The 21,275-nt window shown below is 40.5% G+C and overlaps 1 protein-coding gene across 1 annotated transcript in view; it reads right to left on the bottom strand.

Annotated features, from left to right (window-relative positions):
* LOC145406445 (lachesin-like) overlaps positions 1-21,275 on the bottom strand; it is a 478,282-nt gene that overhangs the window by 135,195 nt on the left and 321,812 nt on the right. The window contains exon 3 of the mRNA XM_080277600.1: positions 5,181-5,388. Within this exon, the coding sequence (XP_080133726.1) occupies positions 5,181-5,388 (208 nt within the window). The remainder of the gene's footprint in view (positions 1-5,180; positions 5,389-21,275) is intronic.

The following is a 21,275-nucleotide window of genomic DNA, read 5'->3' as shown; positions in this document are numbered from 1 at the left end:
CCTCTCTCTGCTTCTGCTGTATATTGTCCCTCTCTGGTTACCCCACAAATCCTCCACTTATCTCTGCTTCTCCGCAACGCTATATACTGTACACATCTCTGCTTCTCCACCGATTACCACACTTCTCTCTCCACTTCCTCCACCCGTTTTATATCTCTGTTTCTTCCACTTATTTTGCGCCTTTTTCTACCACGACTCATAAGCAATTTGCGTTTTTTCGCTCCTATCTCCTGCACAGTCTACGTTACTCTGTGATTATCCCACACATTCAACACTTCTCTGTACCATCTACATGTTCTGTACTACTTTCTATTTCTCCGACACTTTATTCTCTTCTCCCAAACATTCTGCCCTTCACTACTTCTCCCAGACACGTTCTACACCCAACGCTTGGTTTTCCTTGCTCTACAAAGATGCTTCACCAGGCATCAGGGATTCAGGAAGCGGCTGATGCAGACTCGGTGGCCCTTGATGGCTGAGGCACGCGTGAATACCAGACGCTCCTTTATTTGTTGTCGGGGAGGGAGGAGGAGAGAGATAACCGTTTCACAACGTTGACTTTTGGTATTAATTCTAGTCCTTGTCTAATAATATACTCAGCTTAGCAGCTCCACCTTCTTGAGAAGAAGGTATGTATATATAATACAAAAAGAGAGCGCAACATCCACGCCTTGCCATCGGTATATGGATTTATCTATTACAAGTGGCTTTGGGTATACTGCAGCATCCATTCCTTCGTTTGACACATTACAACTCAGGCTCCTTTTGTATGTTACTATTGCAAACTACGTAAGTAATATAACGGTATCTATTACAAAAGAGAAAATGTCAATAAACACTAAGCAAAATAAATCCCTTACGAAGAGATGCTACTAATGCTCCTATGCCACTTATAATTCAGTCCTATGGCAGCAACGTTTACCTAGCTTTGTGACCTTGACCTTGACCTTTAAGCGATTGTTCGCAAACCTGAATTACTTCATTTCTGCACTGTCATCAACCCCTCCACTATGTTTAGTTCAAACTGTATCAAGAGTATTTTAGCTGCCCTTGTTGTGTGACCTAGATCTTTTACCTACTTTCTAAAAAACTGAACAGTTTAATCTTTGGCTTATCCTAAAATGCTCCATCTAATTCAGAGTGAATACAAACTTGTTGAGTTTTAAGTCTGACACTGTCCTGTGACTTTATACTGTATTTTAACATATTGTTCTCAAAATAATACATTCCACCCTTTGATCAATCTGTATCTTACGATCAAGTTTCATTTAAATCGGATCAAAACTGTAAAAGCTGACCTATTCCCCTCTTATCACCTTTAATCTCTTTCGAGTAAAATACATGATGCTTCTCACTCAGTGGGGAATAAAACTTCTACGTGAAAAACCAAGGTGATTGGTGCTGAAATTTTTTAGCTACAGACGTCTAAGAAACAAGAAGAAGAAGAAGAAGATGAGGAAGAAGATGATGATGATGGTGAAGAAGAAGAAGAAATCCGGAGTTTTTCTACTGTGTTTTAAGTTAGCGTTATGCCTTTGGTAATTCAGGTAATACTTTAGTTATTTCATGATGAGGATGAAGAGTAGATGCTAAAAAATATGTAATAACTCCGTGTTTGGGAATTTCAAATGAATATTTATTAAGGTTTACGGACACGTCGGAGACATCCCTGCATACTGGAGAATGTCTACCGACGCTGATGAAAAAGGTTAGAGTAAGCATATGTAAGTGTATCTAGAAAGCCATTTCCATACGTCTCAGGTAGCATGTGCTGGGAGCAGGTCAAAAACACTGCTGGGGCACCCTTTCCTCGAACCAAGTTGCAAGCTGAGAAACAGTTGACTATTCGTTTTACTCTCCCGTCCAACCTCCATTCTCCACGCTGCTTGACTCCCATTATTATTCTACTTACGACTGCCCATCCTCCTCCATTAGGGGCCCCACTTTCTTCACGCCTATTGATTCCCACAGCGTTACACGTGGTCCTATGCTTGTCTCCTAAAGTTTCGTAGTTTCTCCGAACCTGTTCCTTAACTTGTTTTAACTTGTATATAACACGGTAATACTGTACTCTCATCCTTATGAACCATTTCCCTACAGTGACGACAAGAAGTTTCTTCCCGTCACCTCTAACGTATGTTACGCAGCTTACGAAGGACTTATTGTACTGAAGTGATTAGCAGCATTCTCCGACTGCCCTTCACTGCTGTGACGACTAGTTCTTTGTATTCTTACTACCACAGTATGATTGTAGTCACCTGAGTCGACCCGCAGTAAAGGGAGATAAGAACGCATTCCATCAATTCTTTCGGTCCCAGAATCTTGCCGTCAGCTGATTGAAAAAGTCATGGCAAAAAAAAATTACGTCATCGTGGAAACGGTTAACCCCTTGAGCGCCATGACGTCTGTTTTATTTGTGATGACGAATGAGTGGATGTTGTTATCGAATTGGTTTCTTTGTATCAATGTATGCATGGATGACGACAAAATGTCTCGTGAATGCCTGCTACGATTTGGATCAAAATTCGAACATATACTGTGTAATGGTCTGGAAACAACTATTTCTATTTTGGAGCAAATCCAACAAAGACCAAACTCACGGATTAATGTCAAAACTCAGGGAATAGATAACATTTCATGAATACCTGACCCGATATCGACTAAACTCTGCACATATATTATTCGTAAGGAGGGAAGGAGGTGATTCGAGTTTGACGCAGATCAGTCAAAAATAATGGCCAAGGGGCAAGACCAAACTTTGGGCGCGGCGCCACTGTGTTCTCTGTGCACCCTCTCCAGTTAGTTTGCTTCTTATTATTTTTCATCCAGCCAAATATTTTTGATACAGCTTAAGACATGCCATTCAAAGGGAAATGGCGAAAGGGCGATTGTATTCCTGGGTAGAGGAGACGCCTGGTCATATCAATACCACAGCCACTTATATTTTACACGCTGTAGATTATGCAGGTGTAATTTGCAGCACACAGGGTAGTCCGTATATTCCCTTTCCTTCACCCACCTCGATGTATCTTGCGTGTTGCAGGGACGGCTTAGTTTGTTACTATAAGGAACAAAGACCTTTTAGCTAACTCATAAAATTAATAATCATCCACGTAATCAACGGACAAAAATTACAGAAAAGGTTTATAGGAAGTTAAAATTGACACAGGGAAGAAATCTGTACTGTTAACTGAGCCATTTATGGAATACACCGCTTTGAAAAAGGGGGGGCGCTATATATATGAATCACACTCTATATGGTTGGGAGCTGCTAGGATGGCTACAAATCCCACGAGATTTTTACGCTTGTAGCCAGTGCTGAGGTAAAACTGAGGTCAACAGGATAAATTGAAAATAATATACGAGTATTAAATCTTATCCCCTTTGAGTCCATGGGAACTCCTCAATCCAATAACTTATTTTCATTTCATTATTGTTATCCCCAGACATTGTTAGTCTGCACTGGAGAAGTATATTCGAACTGTGAAGGTTACATGCAGCCTCCGTATTATATACCTTCACAATAAAAAATTTACCAAAAGCAGATTAAAATAACTTGGAAATAACAATAATAAAATGAATAACTTTTCTTTAGAATGTGGAAGTTACGAGTTTAATATAAACCAGAGTACAAAGGATACACGTACATCGCGATACACAAACACACAAGACAATGAACTGAGAAAGTACGACACCTACAAACTGCCAACTAAGACCCTGGAAACGGCAGCAAGACCCGTGCTAAATGTTGGTGGTGCAGCCAACTTCAGCGATAGAGCCACACGCAATCCTCCATTGCAATACCCCCACCCCCACCACACCCCATAACCTCCACCCTATCTCCATTCCCCCAAGTACCCCCACTCTCCTTCTTTCTCCCCGAGTTTAGCTTTAAGCTCTTGAAACAGATGACTATATTGTAATATATCCTTGCTGCTTCCAGAAGATTTTAGTCAGCACGGAGAAGGCATCTCATACTGAATTGGTTACCTTCGAAAATCAATTACTATACTACTTCATCTGGTAATAGGTACAATGAAATATGGAATTAAGGGAGTTAAAGTGAGAATCTACGTAAATGCAGGACTAATTTTGTTATCCTTATTACCTCTTGTATGTAATCTACTGAATTTTTAAATTACAGTTTGAGCTATTTTTAACCATGCATTTTCCAGAACTGGCTTTACTCTTTATTTCATGGATTAGATAACTGAGTATATATATATATATATATATATATATATATATATATATATATATATATATAATAACTGAGTATATATATATATATATATATATATATATATATATATATGTATGTGTGTGTGTGTTTGCTGACAAGCATACGTAGAAACACTGAGCACTGAATGTATATGAACTGTATTAGCCTACGATTTCGTCCAGTGTAGTAAGGCGTAAGTTGGGAAAGTTACTTATCCTGTTTCATGAGTAACGTCTGCTTGTTTATTACGTCTAACTGTTGCTTATTCATTCAAAAACATCATCCCGAAGATCCCGAAGATTTTTAGCAAAACTAAAAGAAAATGTAGGGAACTGTTTTACTGAGAAAGTGTTGCCTTAGGTTGTGACCTTGGTGCTGGATTTTCCTATCTATATAATCTCGTTGTAGCGACCGGAAAGCTCTGCAGCCTCTGCTTGAAAAATCTGTACCTTATGTTTTGGGAGATTCATGATTCATAGGTGCACAAGGTACATGAATTACTTTTCTTATGTTCGTATAGGTCTGTCTGTTCATGGTAAATGTTTATAACCGATCCATATATATATATATTTTTTTAAGGGGTTGAGTAACAGGCAATCAACGAGTCGTAGGTCGACAATAGACCCGGCAAATGTTCAGGTGTATCGTGCGAATAAGACGAATGTAACAATACCACTGTTTTGGCGGCATTCATAATATAAACGGGGGGGGGGGGGTTGAAAGGGAACTCAACACCATAGCTTGTCCACCTTATCTAGGCACAGATTTTTTTCGTCACGCTGCAGCATACTTCCGGTAGCTCAGTAACAAAAAATTATGCAGTACTACGGACTCTACGTCGTAACTAACGTAACACCATATCCTACTGTTTATTTTACAGTTCAGTTTAAGATGGGGAAACAGCATTTTGGGGCCAAGTTAATATGGACAGAGTATAAGAAGGGGACTGGATACTCACCCACCACGCTAAGGACACCGAACTGACTCTTGGCCACAATGGTGTTGAGTTGACACATGTAGGTGCCGGCGTCGGTGGCGTTGACGCGAGAAAGGTGCAGCGTCCAGGTGCGGTGGCCGTCGTAGGTGACGTTCACGCGAGGGTTGCGTGTGATGACGTGGTCCTGTACCGTCAGGATGGCAGATTTGTCGAATGCGATCCACGCCACCTGTGAGCAAAGAACAGAGTTGATGCAAGCATTATTGTATTATCTGGTCTTTTGGTTTTCAGAATAATCTAGACAATCATATTGCTGAGGACTGACTGTATTAAACATGAAGCGGTGCCAAGGCACAGCAAACTCGTCCCCGACAGTCATTTTAGTGCTGACGTATAAACACAACAGGATAGTCAAAGGCGTCACATATCAAATGTGGAGTAAATCGGGTGAAAATTGATTTTATGCCCATTTGAAATTTTAGGTCCGACCCACCTGACATTGACCCCCCTACGGCTAACTGGGGGGTGACCCCCTGGTGTAATGAGGCATGTTATAGGATGCAGATTTGAAAGATGCACCTTTAGGTTTTGGTTTCATGTCGATTTGACGAATTTGAAAGGAGGTATGGCGAAAAAAAGATTTTTAAAACACATTTTTGGGGACCTTCAGCCTTGGCCTTTGCCCAATTTGGCCCAAAATTTAATCTGGTGATCAGAAGGCCATAGTCCATCATCCTTGCAAGTTTAGTCAAAACCACACCAAAAGTTGTTGACAGACAGACAGACAGACAAACACACAAAGAGACAAACTGATTGAAAACAATACGTGTCCCCGTGCTCCTCCGGGACGGGGAAGGGTAAATAGCCAGACAGAGTACAAATCATGCAAATTAATGTTCACTAGTTCTCTAGTGGATGTCAGGGCTATATTGATAGCGTCTGATTTTAAAACGATACATTTTACCTGCCAGTAGAGATAATGATATAGTATCGCTCAAGAATCAGGTAAACGTGGTGAATGACATTTTATGCCATACCACGAAGTTTAGCTCAAGTCTAGTAAGGTTACAGATTTTTAAGACTCGTTCACGCGGCCAGGAATTCTTTAGCTACTAGCATATCTTTCCACGAGCACACAGTCAACAGAATTCTGTTATTATGCATGATACACCACCTGAAGTAGCCGGTGGTACATGGGTCAACACATACACCTTGAAATTGGAAGATCTGGTCAGTGAGGCTCTTGGACTGTTCACCCAGCAATACAACTGGAAACCTGTATGTCAACCGACTGCTGAGAGTCCTGTTCTATAGAACGACTGGAGGTAACAAAACTAATGTCTGTCTTAATGACCCTCATCCAGTAGACAGGCGTTTATTCTAAACCTAAACTACCTGCCGAGAGAGATCAGGGGGTGCTATTAATAGCATTGCGATGCAATGGATATGAATAACACATCATTTGTCAGGGGACATCAGAATGACAGTACACAGCATCAACACTTCACCAGACTTTCATAAATGTTGCACAAGAACTAATAATTTTATTCATTGAGTCGGTCATATATCTGTCACGCTTGATTGCTTTTGATATCCTCGATGATTGTGTTTTCGAAGGCACGGACAGCATGCTGTTATTTGATTGCTGTCCATTGTTATACCCCAGTTCTTGATTTATTAACACTTAGGCGCTTTGGAGGTGTTATTGTTATGTTTATTGTGCTATGATTCTGACATATAAGACCAGAGTGTTTTTCCGGGTGTTACTACTACGCATACTGTGCTGTGATTCAGATATTTAAGCCTAGTGACCATTCACTCGTTCCCCTTGAACTGCTGTCTCTGTGGACCACGTCCAGTTTGAGCACCTTAACCAACTAAACCAACACACGCCCATTGCTGGCTGTACATTACCACCCAGCTTCAATATTCGGTGAATTCTTTAAATGAAAAAAATTATTCCTTGCATGTATTTATGTGGATAGAGCACATGGGGATAAAGCAGAAAGAACAATAACCTAGTTCTCTTCATGTCATACAGAACTAAAACCAAAAGTGAAGTACTGGAACCCCACTCCTGGCCCACTCTTGTACTGGTGTAGGGATGTGGCGGCTCCATCGTCAGTAATTTGTGGTGCTAACCCTCCGATAGCTCTTAAGATGCAGTTTAGGTGATAAAAGTGGGGTTTCCTTGTATGTTGGTTACTTCATGAATGAATAAAAAAAATGCATACCTTAGGCCTCCCTGTCCTTAATGAACATAAAAAACACTGGTGAATGATCATAATGGTGCCTATTACGCGTTACTTTTTACCTCAGGAAAACTAATACCATTTTCCTTGTTTTCATATTATATTAATAAACAGTAAGACCCAGTAACTCGTATCACACCCGGGAGAGTAATAACAAATGAGCCACTGTCATATCATCCGCGGTAAAGGACAAGAATAATAAAAATAGTACCCATTCATTGTCATAGGAATCCCAGTCATCAGAGCAGACCGGTAAAGTCCACGGTATTAACATGCCATTTTACCTGGCTTACATTAACTCTTTCACTACTATTGATCCCTTCCAAGTTTATTATATTTGTCTCTTGGTAACACTAAATAAAACATAATTCTCAAAGGATGGATGAGGCAGAAACTAAAGACCAGTTACTATGATTCACATAAAAACACAAACACAGTGTATAACTGGAATCTAACCATATAACGGTATGTGTGTGTGTGTGTTCCTACTTAACTGTTCTTACTTAATTGTATCTTTACATATCCTTAAATTTATGAATAATTTTGGCATACACTATTTCATTCGGTACTGCATTCCACTGACTAGTTGCTTTGTTTGGGAAATTGAATTTTCTTACGTCTTTATCACCCCCTTTTTTATGCAGCTTTTTACAGTGATATTTTCCTGTTGCTTCCCCATAGGTTATATACTCATTTATGTCTATTTCCTCTTTTCCTGTGATGCATTTATATAGCATAATTACGTCTATTCTTTTCCTTCTCTCATTCAATGTTGGTAGGTTTAATTTTTCTACTCTTTCTTCATAGCTTAGATCCCTTAAGCTTGGTGCCCATCTTGTACCGCTCCTTTGTACCTTTGCAGTCTTATCTATGTGTTTTTTGAGATATGGATTCCAGACTACAGATGTATACTCCAGGGTTCGTCTAATGAATGATGTGATTATCTTTCTCAGTGTGTCTTGATTTATATATGTGAATGCTACTCTCATATTAGCAACCAGTGTGTGCATATTCAGCACTTTCTCATTGATGTGGTCAACCGGAAATAGTCTTTTACTGATAATCACGCCAAAGTCCTTCTTATTTGATATGTGTAGGGTTGAACTTCCTAGCTTATAATCCCAGTCCAGTCTTTTTTACTTTTACCAAACTTGATTACATGGCATTTGTCCACATGGAATTCCATTTGCTATCTGTTGCTCCATTCATTAAGCTTATTTAATTCTTCATATAGCTCTCTTCAAGAGTCTGTGTTTGTTGTTCTTCTTTGTATTTCGCATCATCAGCAAGCATATTTAAATAGTTTCCATATCCAGCGTTGCTGTCAGTGTCACTAAAAACGTAATTGACGCCAGCACTGAGCCCTGTGGGACTCCAAGTGTGTGTGTGTGTGTGTGTGTGTGTGTGTGTGTGTGTGTGTGTGTGTGTGTGTGTGTGTGTGTGTGTGTGTGTGTGTGTGTGTGTGTGTGTGTGTGTGTGTGTGTGTGTGTGTGTGTGTGTGTGTGTGTGTGTGTGTGTGTGTGTGTGTGTGTGTGTGTGTGTGTGTGTGTGTGTGTGTGTGTGTGTGTGTGTGTGTGTGTGTGTGTGTGTGTGTGTGTGTGTGTGTGTGTGTGTGTGTGTGTGTGTGTGTGTGTGTGTGTGTGTGTGTGTGTGTGTGTGTGTGTGTGTGTGTGTGTGTGTGTGTGTGTGTGTGTGTGTGTGTGTGTGTGTGTGTGTGTGTGTGTGTGTGTGTGTGTGTGTGTGTGTGTGTGTGTGTGTGTGTGTGTGTGTATTGATTTGCTTGTGTATGTGTTCATGTGAGTGCGTTGTGTGTGAGGTGATTTTCAGGTGTGAAAGTATCTTTACTGCACACAACCTCTTTGAACACCAGTATCATATAAAATATGACTGAAACAGAAGAAAAAGGGTGGTGGGCAAATTTTTACTTATATAAGAATGGTACAATGATTTTCATACATTAACTTCATAATGCATCATTAATACTCAGGTTCCTACGATTCACTCTCAGCTTGATAAAATTGCCTGTCCCTAGCTGGGAAAGATTACTAGAGTTGTCCCAAACATTAAAGGGTTAATGTAGGAAGGAACACATTTTTCAACATCTGTCTGTCACAGCCTGCTTCAGCGTTACTGATGTGTTAGAATGAATTGTGTTTCTTATAATATCCACATCATGAACTTCCTGTCAACCCAGTTATCACATATAAGATAATGTCAGTCTGTGTCATTGCTTTGCGCTACATGCTGGTTGGGGTGGCATGTATTGGAAGAACCTCTAAGCTTTTCTGCTGCTGCTCAGTAATAACCCCTCTGCCCAAGACACATCACATCCTTCGTTACATACTCTCACACCATGTCTCTCCACCTCCTTAGCAATGTCTCTCCTTCTCCTACCCTCCATCTCACTCCTAGTCAGTCTTTCACCATACATTCACTCAATATGGCCAGATTATTTCTTGTTTCTTTTTACTATTACCACATCACCATTTTAATTTCTATAGTAGTAGTAGTAGTATAGTAACTCCGGTCTGTCTGGCCAAGCAGACTCAAAAACCGTAGGCAAACAACGGTCCCTGCAGAGCCATCTGGTGCAGTGAACCGATGTTTCCTTGCGGCTGACAAGGAAGAGTGTGGAGGTTTGGTTCCTGGATGAACGTTGCATTTACGTCTCTCCACCCAGTTAACAGGGGCATCATAGTGGACTCCACATCGCCACTTTATGTGGTTATACAGATACCACCCAGCTTTATAAATGGTTTTCTGTGTTACAGGAAACGATTAGACCTGTCATTCGTTGTAGAGTCATCCACTGGAGAAGCAGGCAGCATCACATCACGTTAATGGTTGATGGTCGCCACCACCGACCACGAAGACCTCTGATTTAGTCTGAACATACGGCAAAGCATCATCACCAACCACACATCCCCATCATTACGTACAACTGTCATTACCTCTCTCTCTCTCTCTCTCTCATCAACATCCATACGTTCTCATCATCATCTAAACATCTCCATCATCACCTACATATCATCATCATCATCATCATCATCATCATCATCATCATCATTACCTCTTTTTTCCATCTAAGGATTCACATCACAAATCCTCATCTCCACGAACAGTCGTCATCACCCACCCTCCCTTACCGCCACCACTTTCCACAAATAAAAGACCTGTTGATTGTCACACCAGACGCCATATAACTGCTTCTCAAGTTCTTTTTTCGATAATTAGAATGGAGAGTTTCTGGCTGAGATCTGTTTACTGCAGATGTGGGCGTTCTGTGAGTCCCTTGCTATCTTTGCCATCAGTCTTCAGCTGCTATAACTCACACTGAACTATATAAAAGAAAAATCTGGTGTTCGCTTTAATAGAATGTTAAAGTTGTTTGTGTTAGGTGCGGACGTCCATCATCCAGTCACTAGTGTAGAACTGCCTTCGGGTGACTCTACACTGAGTGACAAGCCAAATGATTTCCTGTAAAACACGAAACCATTTCCTACGATGGGTAGTAACCGTATCATCAAATGACACTTGGTGGTTTAGTGAGTTAAGGGGTTTCAGCCGGACTGAGCCTGTTAAGGATTTATATCCTGTATAAGAATCGCTGAAGTTTATGGATGACATAATGCCATTTTGGGGCAAGGAAGGCTCGTCATCCTCACCTCAAATTGTTACCAGCCGCAATAGCGAAGCTGGAATTGTTTTCAATTTGTATGTCTGTCTGTCTGTCTGTCTGTGTATCTGTTAGCACGATAACTTTGCAATCGCTCAAGATATCACCACATGATTTTACAGGGGTGTAATAGGGTAAAAGTAGGCTAAGGCCAAGGTCATAATCCAAGCCGCGCTAGATATGTATCGGCTCGCGGCTGGTGTGATTCTCCCTTTGAGGGGCCTCTGGTTAGCGGCTGGTGTGATTCCCCCTTTGGGGGATCTCTAGTTACTAATCAATGTATATAAAAGAGCCGCGTTGTTTGTTTGTTGGTTTGTCCTTCAATCACGTCCAAACCAAGGGCCAGAGACCCCCAGACCCATATATATATATATATATATATATATATATATATATATATATATATATATATATATATCTATATATATATTGTATGTGTCCGACTCTGGGCATAGGCTTCACAGCCTGCTATCAAGGCCCAGCAGTCCTCCTACATGCCATACACCTCTACATGTCACCACTTCGGCGCTAACACCCACCATCCATATTGAATACATGCTAGGGCTGTCTCATACAGGACTGGTGTATTGGTATTAGCGGGGGTATTTTTACGACATGTCGGCGGGTCTTCTGGTAGATCAGTAAAGCCTGATTTAATGAAATTCAAATCCTTAAACTGTTCCCTGCCCCAGCCGGGATTCGAACCTGGGTCCGTAAGGACTGCAGGCCACCTCTCTACCGATTGAGCCACCGCCTCCCCAATCAGGGTGGCCTAAGGATGGTTTTAAGAGGGTCAAAATTCAGATCTGGTCCATCTAAGGCCACCGGTAGAGTGTTCGCCTTTGGCCCGGGCAAAGCCGGGTACCCCTGCAACCCAATTTTCGGAGTGGAGACTCGCATGACCTCCAGTTCGGACATAGGCTATGTGAGGTTGACCTCGGAGGTCATTTGAGATCATCGGTAATACACGTTGGAACGACTGGACCCAGCAGCCTAAATTTTGGCATGGAGACTCACATGACCTCCAGTTCTGACATATGCTATGTGAGGTTGATCTCAAAGGTCGTTTGTGGTCACAGGTCGGAGGTCATTTGAGGTCACCGGTAATAGTAAAGAAGTGCTCACAAATACTGTGCGTTAGTTTACGAAAGCAGAAGTATAAAGTTCCTGGACCTCTTATAATCCCTCTTCAAATGCATATGAGGCACATGGTCTTTCTGGAGTAGAAAGAAAGATTGAACTATAACAAATAGGGTTAGAGTGTTCACCTTTTTGGCCCAGGCAACGCAAGGTACAGTACCCCTGCTAGTGATTTATATTCTTTTCATTCAAAATATAACCCATATTTTATCGAATTTCAACCATGGTCATGTGTTTGTATTATAAAATTCATTTGATCTTATCTTGTTTAAACCAACTATTGACATTGCACCATACCTTCTTTACTTTACTCTATCCATTGTTTTATTCAATTAGTAACCCAGGTCCATTGTTTGTCTATCACATTTTTAGTATTTTCCTCACTTCTTCCTTCAGCCCCGAGCTACCTAAACTCCTTGTCTGTGTATTTCCCCATTGTGTCGGGAGACAGCTTTCGTCTTACCCCAGGAAAAATTGCTAATAATGATTTCTAAATTGTTGCTAATGTAGATAATAACCCTGTATAACTATGCATGGATACCAGAGGTGATTCTCTGAGCTAGGTCTAGCCACTCGCTGAATTTGCTGTGGCTGCATTTTTTTTTTTTTTCGAAGGTGGGGCAACAAGCGCGCCAGCATAGGGTCAGTAAGACGCAGGCTACCAACCCGGGCACATCTGTGTTAAATCTAGTCGGAATAAACTAGAAAACTGACGACGGACTTTGAGCTTATCCCATTAAGCCTCTTTCAAAATTTCGGGACTAAGTAGCCTAATCTCGGACCCCTATGCTTCTAATGAGGCAAAGGAGGAGTGGATAACAGGTGTTAGAGCTGTTCTCATCATGAGAGAGTTAAGAGCAGAAATGAACGTGGGAAAATGTGACACATAACAAGGACTTTCTCTGCTTCCCTTTTGTGTTATGCCACATGCCTTTACTTTCTGTGTAATCTGACATTACAATCCAGGGATCTGTGCCTCTACACTCTGTGATCCTCTGTTTTTCTCCCCACCCTTATTGTCCAGCAGGACGAGACTTTTAAGACCGACCTGTGTGGTTCTTAATCAAGGTTGCCATGACGACGGCCAGCGTCCCTCCCACCGGCCACTAATCACCCCTGTTTTCTGCGCAAAAGTTTCCTCATCTGTCTCACGCTGTACTGAGGCACGCGGCAGGTCAGAGGGTGGAAACGAGGGTTACTTCAAGGCAGGAACATCTAATGTAATGTGTTGTGCGCTTCTTTCCGTCTTTATTAACCATTATTTTTCGTCATTCCTATTAGTTCCTGGAATGTGACTATTTATGGAATAAGGAAAGTAAACTTACCAATTCTAAGTAAACCTTCTCATCTCAGTATTTCTTTTTTTTATGATTATTATTACGCACTAAATACTAGTAATGGGTTCATTAGTCCACCTACACACCAACTAAATGTTCCCACTTCAGTAGACTTCACAGATCACCATTCTGGCACAAACACTCTCCACCTGGGGTACCATTACCCACTACTGAGCGTGTTCTCATTACGTGACGGTGGTTCTTTTGGAAGTACGGTGAAAACAAGTTCAATTAAATCTAATTTCAAAGCACACCTTGAAAGAGATGAGGCTTGAAGCGGCAACCTTGTGAATGCAGTCGATTACTTTATTCACTCCACTGGCATCTCCTTTGTTTACTTAGCTGTAGAATCAGAGTACAGTTTGTTAGACAATATAATCAGTGAATGAATTTCACAGAACAACATTTGACTGCTAGGCCAATGATACTCAACTCTGAAACAGTATATTTACAGTAGTAAACTTAAGTTCTCTAACCTACAGTACTTGAAGTCATCAAGAATCCGGCAAAGCAAATTAACATGCATCTACAGCTATCCAGGACAAACTCCTCCGACAGCGGAACTGATGTAGCAGTTTACAAATGTAATGTAGGCATCTAAAGAGACTGCACCTTTTGTGAGAAACATCCTTCATTACTAACTAATCTAGTCATGGTAAGGACTACATTTTACGTGACGGAAGTAGACTTGACAGCACTGATATCCAGTTACAAAACGTCCATGGTCATGCTAGGTTACACAGTAGTGGTCTTCTACATAAATCACTCTACCTATACATTCAATCCAACCCCTGTATACTGTAAATGGCTAGTGAAAGCTTAGCAATTCGTAACACTGTGTACATGGAAAACCACTGTCCATCTTATTTTCCCTATCCAGTTAGGCAACCCATTGTTCTATTTACATTGTGTCGAAAACTATCGTTAGTAATTTTAATAATCTATTGCTTATATACGTTTACTGATAATTCTTCATGAAAATATAGTTAGGATCATAAAAAAAAAGGCTACTCTGCAATTATGTCTGTTCAAATGAGTCTCTGCTTTATGAAATGACTCCCTAACGACGACATCGGCCTCAGTGCCCTGCATTAACACGCTTCTCTCAGAGCCAATTTACTTTATTTTGATTATAACTGTTGCCAGACGACACAGACCGTCCAATGTGCTTATATTTTTATCCGACACTTGTGATTGATCAATGATACATTCTCTGGTGCTGATTAAGCCTAGGATGAATTATAGATTGATATATGTTTAGTTATATTTTTGCAAGCGCAGATGAGGGGGCTGAGAATGCTGAGAGGTGTACTGGGGTAGGTGTAAAGGATAGTGAAAGGATGTATGTACGGCATGGAAAATGTTATAGGGCTTGCTGTTTGTGTTTAGTAAGCCGTGAAATATGTTAATGGATGTGTTACAAGTGAAATGTGGGTGTAGGCTTGTGAAAGGTATAGTGAGGGATTGTAAAGTATGGAAAAACAAAAATCTATAAATAGCATATGTTGATGAAGTTGGTGGTATAGGGATGGTGAAAAGGGTTAGTAAGTGAATTTAGATATGGTGCTGAAATGTCATGAGATGTGTTGTGAGGTGTGGTGGAAGGGTAGTGATGATGGAAGAGCGAATGAATGAAAATGAGGTGCAAAAAAATGTTACAGGATGTGTTGTAGGTGTGGCATGAGGAGTTTAAGGAGTATGTAAGGGTTAGTATGTAGGTATGTTGTGAGAAATGTTATTGGGTGTCTTCAGCTGAGGTTTGAGAAGTGCGGAGATGGTGTTGGGGTTAATGAGTGGATTTTGAGGTATGTAGAGCTTTCTATGATGTGCTGTAGGGAGTGTGTGGTATTGGAGAGGTTGTGGGATTAAACAGTGAAACCTGACTGAAGTGGGTGAACTAAAAGAAGCGTGATAATGAACTGCGTGAGTTGTGTTAAAAGGTTTTTTAAGTGAGGTGAAGGGGGCATGAAGGGGTAGATAAGGTGTGAAAGTTGTTTTTAAACAATTTTACGTGATATGAGAGATTGGTATAGTGGTGTATTTGAGCCGCGAGGGCTGGCTGAAGTTTTAGAATAAGCGTGGTATAAACGTGGTTTGTGGGTGTTGGTAAAAAGAAATAATTTTCAACATTTTGCCATTGGACACACGTGCGAAGTCGGTGGAATGATGGAAGGAAGGTTGTTGTACTGTTGTAGTAGGAGCGAAAGTTTGTTGTTGTTTTTGTTGGAGTGATGGAAGTAAGCTGTTGTACTGCAGTAACAGTAATAGTAGTAGTGTTAGTTGTTGTTGTTGTTGTTACTGGAACGATAGAAGTAAGGATGCTGTTGTTGTTGTTGTTGTTGTTGTTGCTGACTCCACCGGATGAGAACCTGACGGTCTGCATAAGCCAGATTACTTCTGCCGGGAGCTCTCAGATACCTTTTGTTGAGGCTATTTTAACCGTATCAGCCCAAATACGTCATTTATATTTTATTCAAGGTGTTACCAAATAATGCTGTTTGGCTTAGTAGACCATACTAATATCGCCTTCAGTTAATGAAGGCGATATTATTTCTTTTTATGCTAGAAGAATGAACTAAAGGCCAGAAGCTCGCAAGACTTTCCCCTCCAAGAAAAACAAAAACAACATTAGAGGCCCCACCAAGGAGGGAATCACACCAGCCGTGAGCCGATACATGTCTAGCGCGGCTCGGAATATAGCCTTAACCTTCACCTACTTTCGCCAATTTCGAGCTCATAGGAGATTTTCATCCCAACTACACACCTGTAAAATTTTGTGATGATATCTTGAGCGGTTGCGAGGTTTATCGTGCTAACAGACACACAGACAGACAGACAAACTGAAAACAATACCAGCTTCGCTATCGCAGCCGGTAATAACACAAATCCAAATTCAAGATCTGTTCATTTCGAGATGCCTCCAATTTAGGAAGTCTCTCCTATGCCGGACAAAACATCTGGAGGTAGTAAGAAAAAGATGAAGAATGCGTCGTCTGAGTGAACTGGTTCAGCAAGTGCCTGTGATGTCTGATGTGAAAGTGAGGTGCATGATGTGTAAACGAATGAGTTGTGGGTCGAGGGGAAGTACTGCAGTGAGGGAAGGGTGGAGTACTTGAGGGCTGCATTTTGTGTTGTTAGAAGTGGTGTCATAAATTGCACAATTGTGGCCATAAAGATAATTTCACTTCAGTACGATAAATATTGGAAGTAATGGGTAATAACTTTTGAAATTCAGTATTGCAAACATTGAAGTCCAACAAAGTTCTCATTTCATGTAAGAATTTCACACTTGTTCGACAAAACACTGGGTCGATACCACTGTCCGCAGTTGTACGTAATTTGTGTTAGTGTGTGAGGTGTCAGAGGTTGTGTGTCGCGTTGATATGCAGAGTGACATATGTTGAATTTTTTGATGGTGTGTCAGTTGCAGCTCTAGTTGTGTTGGTATGGGAGGTGTCAGATGAAGCTGTATTTATGCTAGTTCGTGAAGTGCTTAAAGCTGTATTTTGAGTTGGTAGATAAAGGGTCTGAGGTTGATGCCTAGTGTGTTGTAGTGCTGTAAGATTATGTGTTTTGTTTTGTTGTATTTCGTGTTGGTGGAAGAAATGTCAAAAGATGGCGAGGTGGTGGCATATATGAGCTGCGAGGAATCAATGGAAATATAAAGTTTATGAAATGCCTAAGAAACTGGGAAGTAGTCATGAAGGATTTTAGCCCTTCTTATTTTTACTACAAATGATTAATCTGATCACTTTTTATTCATTCTACGAGAATTGCAAAGAGTTTGGTAGCTATCCGAGCAAAGATTAAAATATAAACAGGCAATCCAAGTACAAATTTAGCTTCATAAAGATGATGAATATGAAAACTGCTGAAATATGTACGGAGATGCACATGACAAAGACTGTATCCTCTCCTTTTTAACCTGAGACTCGACACTAATCGCTCTGTCCTGAATGCATTATTAGGAAAAGTTTTGTGTGGATCTTTTGTCTTGTGAGGTGGAGCCAAGAAAATCGAAAGATAAAACGCTGAGGGGATGGATGTGAGGCTTACTTTTATTGGGAGCTCTGTTGATAGTTCTCCTACTTCTGTGTTTTCCTGTTCCTGTTTTGGATCCATTCTCCCCATGTAAGTGGAAATGAATGAATTAATGAACCTACTGAAAATGCAATTAAATTAGATGTGAGGAGTTGGCTGAAGAATGATGTGGAGGGAATGATAAAATAAATAAAACGTGGTGAACGTAATCTACAGTGACAGCAAAAAGAATGCATTTAACCCTTGAGTGAGCGAGACAACTTTCATATTTAATTCCCGTTATAGCTAACTGGTTTTATTAAGATTAGAGTATGTCATAAGTGCCTAACCAAGCCTGTTTCGAGAAGTGTTAGAGTAATTTTGGTGCTGGTGAGATCGAATGCAGTGCAGTCAAAGCAGGGAATCATTTGTAATTTAAGTGGACATTTGCGAAAATCTCAGTTCTTGCTAAACAGCTATTATATATGTGTGTTTATGTCTGCCTCGTATTCTTTGCGTACTTATGTCTGTGTGATGATGTTTGCGTCGTGTTTAATGTTTGCTGATGTTTGCCTTGTGTTCAATGTTTACTTATGTTTGCCTTGTGTCTCGTGTTTGCTTGCGTCTGCCATGTGTTTGTGTTTTCTTTGTGCTTAGTGTGTGCTCGAGTTTACCTTGTGCTTCTTGTGTACTTGTATGTACCTTGTGATTTGTGTGTGCTTGTGTTTGCCCTGTGCTTAGTCAGTGCTTGTGTTTACCTTGTGCTTACTGTGTGCTTGTGTTTACCTAGGGCTTAGTGTGTGCTTGCGTTTGTCTTGTGCTTAGTGTGTTCTTGTGTTACTGTGTACTTAGTGTGTGCATATGTTTCTCTTGTATCTGATATGTGCTTCTGCTTCCCTTGAACTTAGTGCTTGCTTGCTATTTGACTTATGTTTGGTGTGTGCCTGTGGCTGTCTGGTGTTTAGTATGTGATTGTGTTTGCCCTGTACCACACCCAACCACCTCCTCTGCCACCCCATCACCCACTGCCTTTGAGTATTTGCTTCAGCTCACAAAAAAAGTTCAGAGTACAACAATGGGTCGTATTCTTGTTGACTCGGTACATTAGTAACACCTCATCAACGATTTATCACTACAGATTACATGTTAACCAGGTCTATCCCATGACGTATTTTATAATCTATTACAGCTACTACAAAAAGTAAAATAATCGGTCTTTGAAGAGACTTTTCGAACTGGAGGAATTAGGTGATTATTGACAAACTTCCTTTAATGCTAAAGAATAGTACAAAATTTAATGTCTTCTGGTGGTGGCAAGAATAACATTAAAGATAGTCAACGAACTGAAGAGGGTTAGTATCCTGTTGATGCTAGTAATACAAACAAAGTGAATATCAAAAGATCTAAATAACACTCAAGGATATGAAGTTGTAATAAACTAAAGAAAAAAAAATCACGACGAAAGGTGCAACGAAGTATCATCTGCTTACGAGAAAGCAGCCCAATGATTAACCGCGCATATTACTCCTTCCACTGTAACTTGACCCAAAATTACCCTCTCTCCATCTTAATTCCCCAGTGTTAAGAAGAGAGTAGCAACGGAATAAGGTGCTAATCAGGCGGAAGGGCTATGGGAAGGATAAGAGTATAGAGCCACAACACTGTCTTTTTTTCTGCCATTTATCTACGTGAAATAAGGTGCAAAGGGACAAATTCTGGGCAAAATTAAGGTGAAGAGAGCCTAGTGCCGTTATTCCGAAAATAAGTAATATAATCTGTTGTTAGGAAAAATATAATGAATATTTAATATTATGAAATTGCTAAAGCGAATTATTTTAACTCCTTTGCCACGAGATATCTGTATTCAGGTGAGAAAAAAATCACCTAGTTAGGAAGATCAAGTAAAAAAATGATATTGTACTAATAGGGTAATAAAAGAGAATCAGTCATCCTAATCAGCTACGTAAGGGATTCGCCACGTAAAATTATGTACCAATAAACATGTGTAGAACATTAAGTTTACCAAGATAATGTAATTTTTCATTTCAGTCACGCTACCACCAATCGCTTTTAAACCTGGGCCGCACTAAGAGCTGTCCTATATCTAGTTAAATTTTTTCCCTAAGCTGAATAAAACTCTGACCGCAGCGATAAAAAGTGACATAGTAAGGTTCAAAGGGTTTTTAATGATATCACGGTACATCGACAAAATGCAACATTCTGTACAATGAACATATGTAAAACATCATTTTCTCTTTTTTTTTTTTTGCTTTAAACTGACATAAAACTGCCATCTTTTCATGGTTAATGCTCAGTCATAATAGTCGATTATTAGTCAAATACTGTATATTGTTACCAAAAAGTGCAATGAAAAGGATGTGGAGCTGTAACATTCTCCTCTTCTGAAACTAAGTCACGTGAAACAAAGTACAAAGGGACGAAAATCTGGGCCAGGATAAGGTGAAAGAACTAAAATTCTCCTAACAAGCTGTCCTGGAGAACTGGCGAATAATAAAAGAAAATATACACCATTCTATCAACATTAGACCTCTGTTATGACTTAAATATTCAGTATTCTTTAGTATTCTTTTATAGTCACTGGCCATCGCCGCCCACTGTCACCCATTCTATGCCAATGGTTACCTCACCTTTAACACTACAATCCTGCTGACGTCATTAATTTTTTTTAACGAGACTTACCGGTACAAATCACACCCACTGGGCTTTTTACTCTTTTCCCCCATTTCAAAAGTACGGTACCCTCTCGTTACTTTTGATGTTCATAATATCAGACGAATCAGAATGACCTCCAGCTAACGAAGTAGAATATGTGGACTGCCATATTTTTTCGGCTTTATGAAGTGGCCAGGGTTTTACAGTATGACCTCATTTTCCTCTCACTTTTTCCGTCAGAAAAGTGTCTTCATTTTGTTTTACCTAGCTTCAAACTTCATTCTATTGAACATAAAAGCCACTCTTGTGATAAATGGGTTAATAAATTCTTCATCCAACCCCTCCTGTGAGAAAAGTTCCTCCAAAGCTGAACCAAATCACCTGGTGACAGCATTGAAAATATGTATATAATATGATGTCATCGTAGTCGGCGAGGTTTACCCGCCGTGGAAAAGGCTAACTCATCAGGAAGGCACCCAGCAGTATGTAAGAGCTCCAAGAACATCTATTTATTTTATATATATGTATACTGAGAAGGAACTGGAAAAAATAAAACAGCAGGATGGGAAGGAGGAAAGAGAAATAAGGAAATATGAAGTGCAAAAGAAAATTGGTGGGCAGTCCTCCTTTGTTCCATTATTCTGAGCTTTTTGAGTGTGGGTGTTTGACTGATGGGAAGGGGTGCACTTTGGAGTGACAGCTGGTGGAAGTGATGTGTGTGTGTGTGTGTGTGTGTGTGTGTGTGTGTGTGTGTGTGTGTGTGTAATTCACCGGGTCGGTCAGAATCAAGTGATGGTTGTGACCATCAGCTTTTTACCCTCCCGGAAGAGAGCTAAGAGCTAATATAGTCCGATCTAAGGGCAAAACATTGACCTTCACACACACATACACCCATCCTCTTGCTCAAGGGGGACAGCAACCACCCGTTTCGTCAGTAAAACTTTTCGCTTCCTGAACAAGGCGAGAACGCCCGTCTTAGCAGATACTAGGCGAGAGGGTTACCGCTGAACCGGTGTGT

The sequence above is a fragment of the Coenobita brevimanus genome, chromosome 70 (genome assembly GCF_032717465.1).
Source record: "Coenobita brevimanus isolate Jiangsu-jjx chromosome 70, ASM3271746v2, whole genome shotgun sequence".
Lineage (NCBI taxonomy): Eukaryota > Metazoa > Arthropoda > Malacostraca > Decapoda > Coenobitidae > Coenobita > Coenobita brevimanus.
This window is presented reverse-complemented; position numbering and strand designations above follow the sequence as displayed.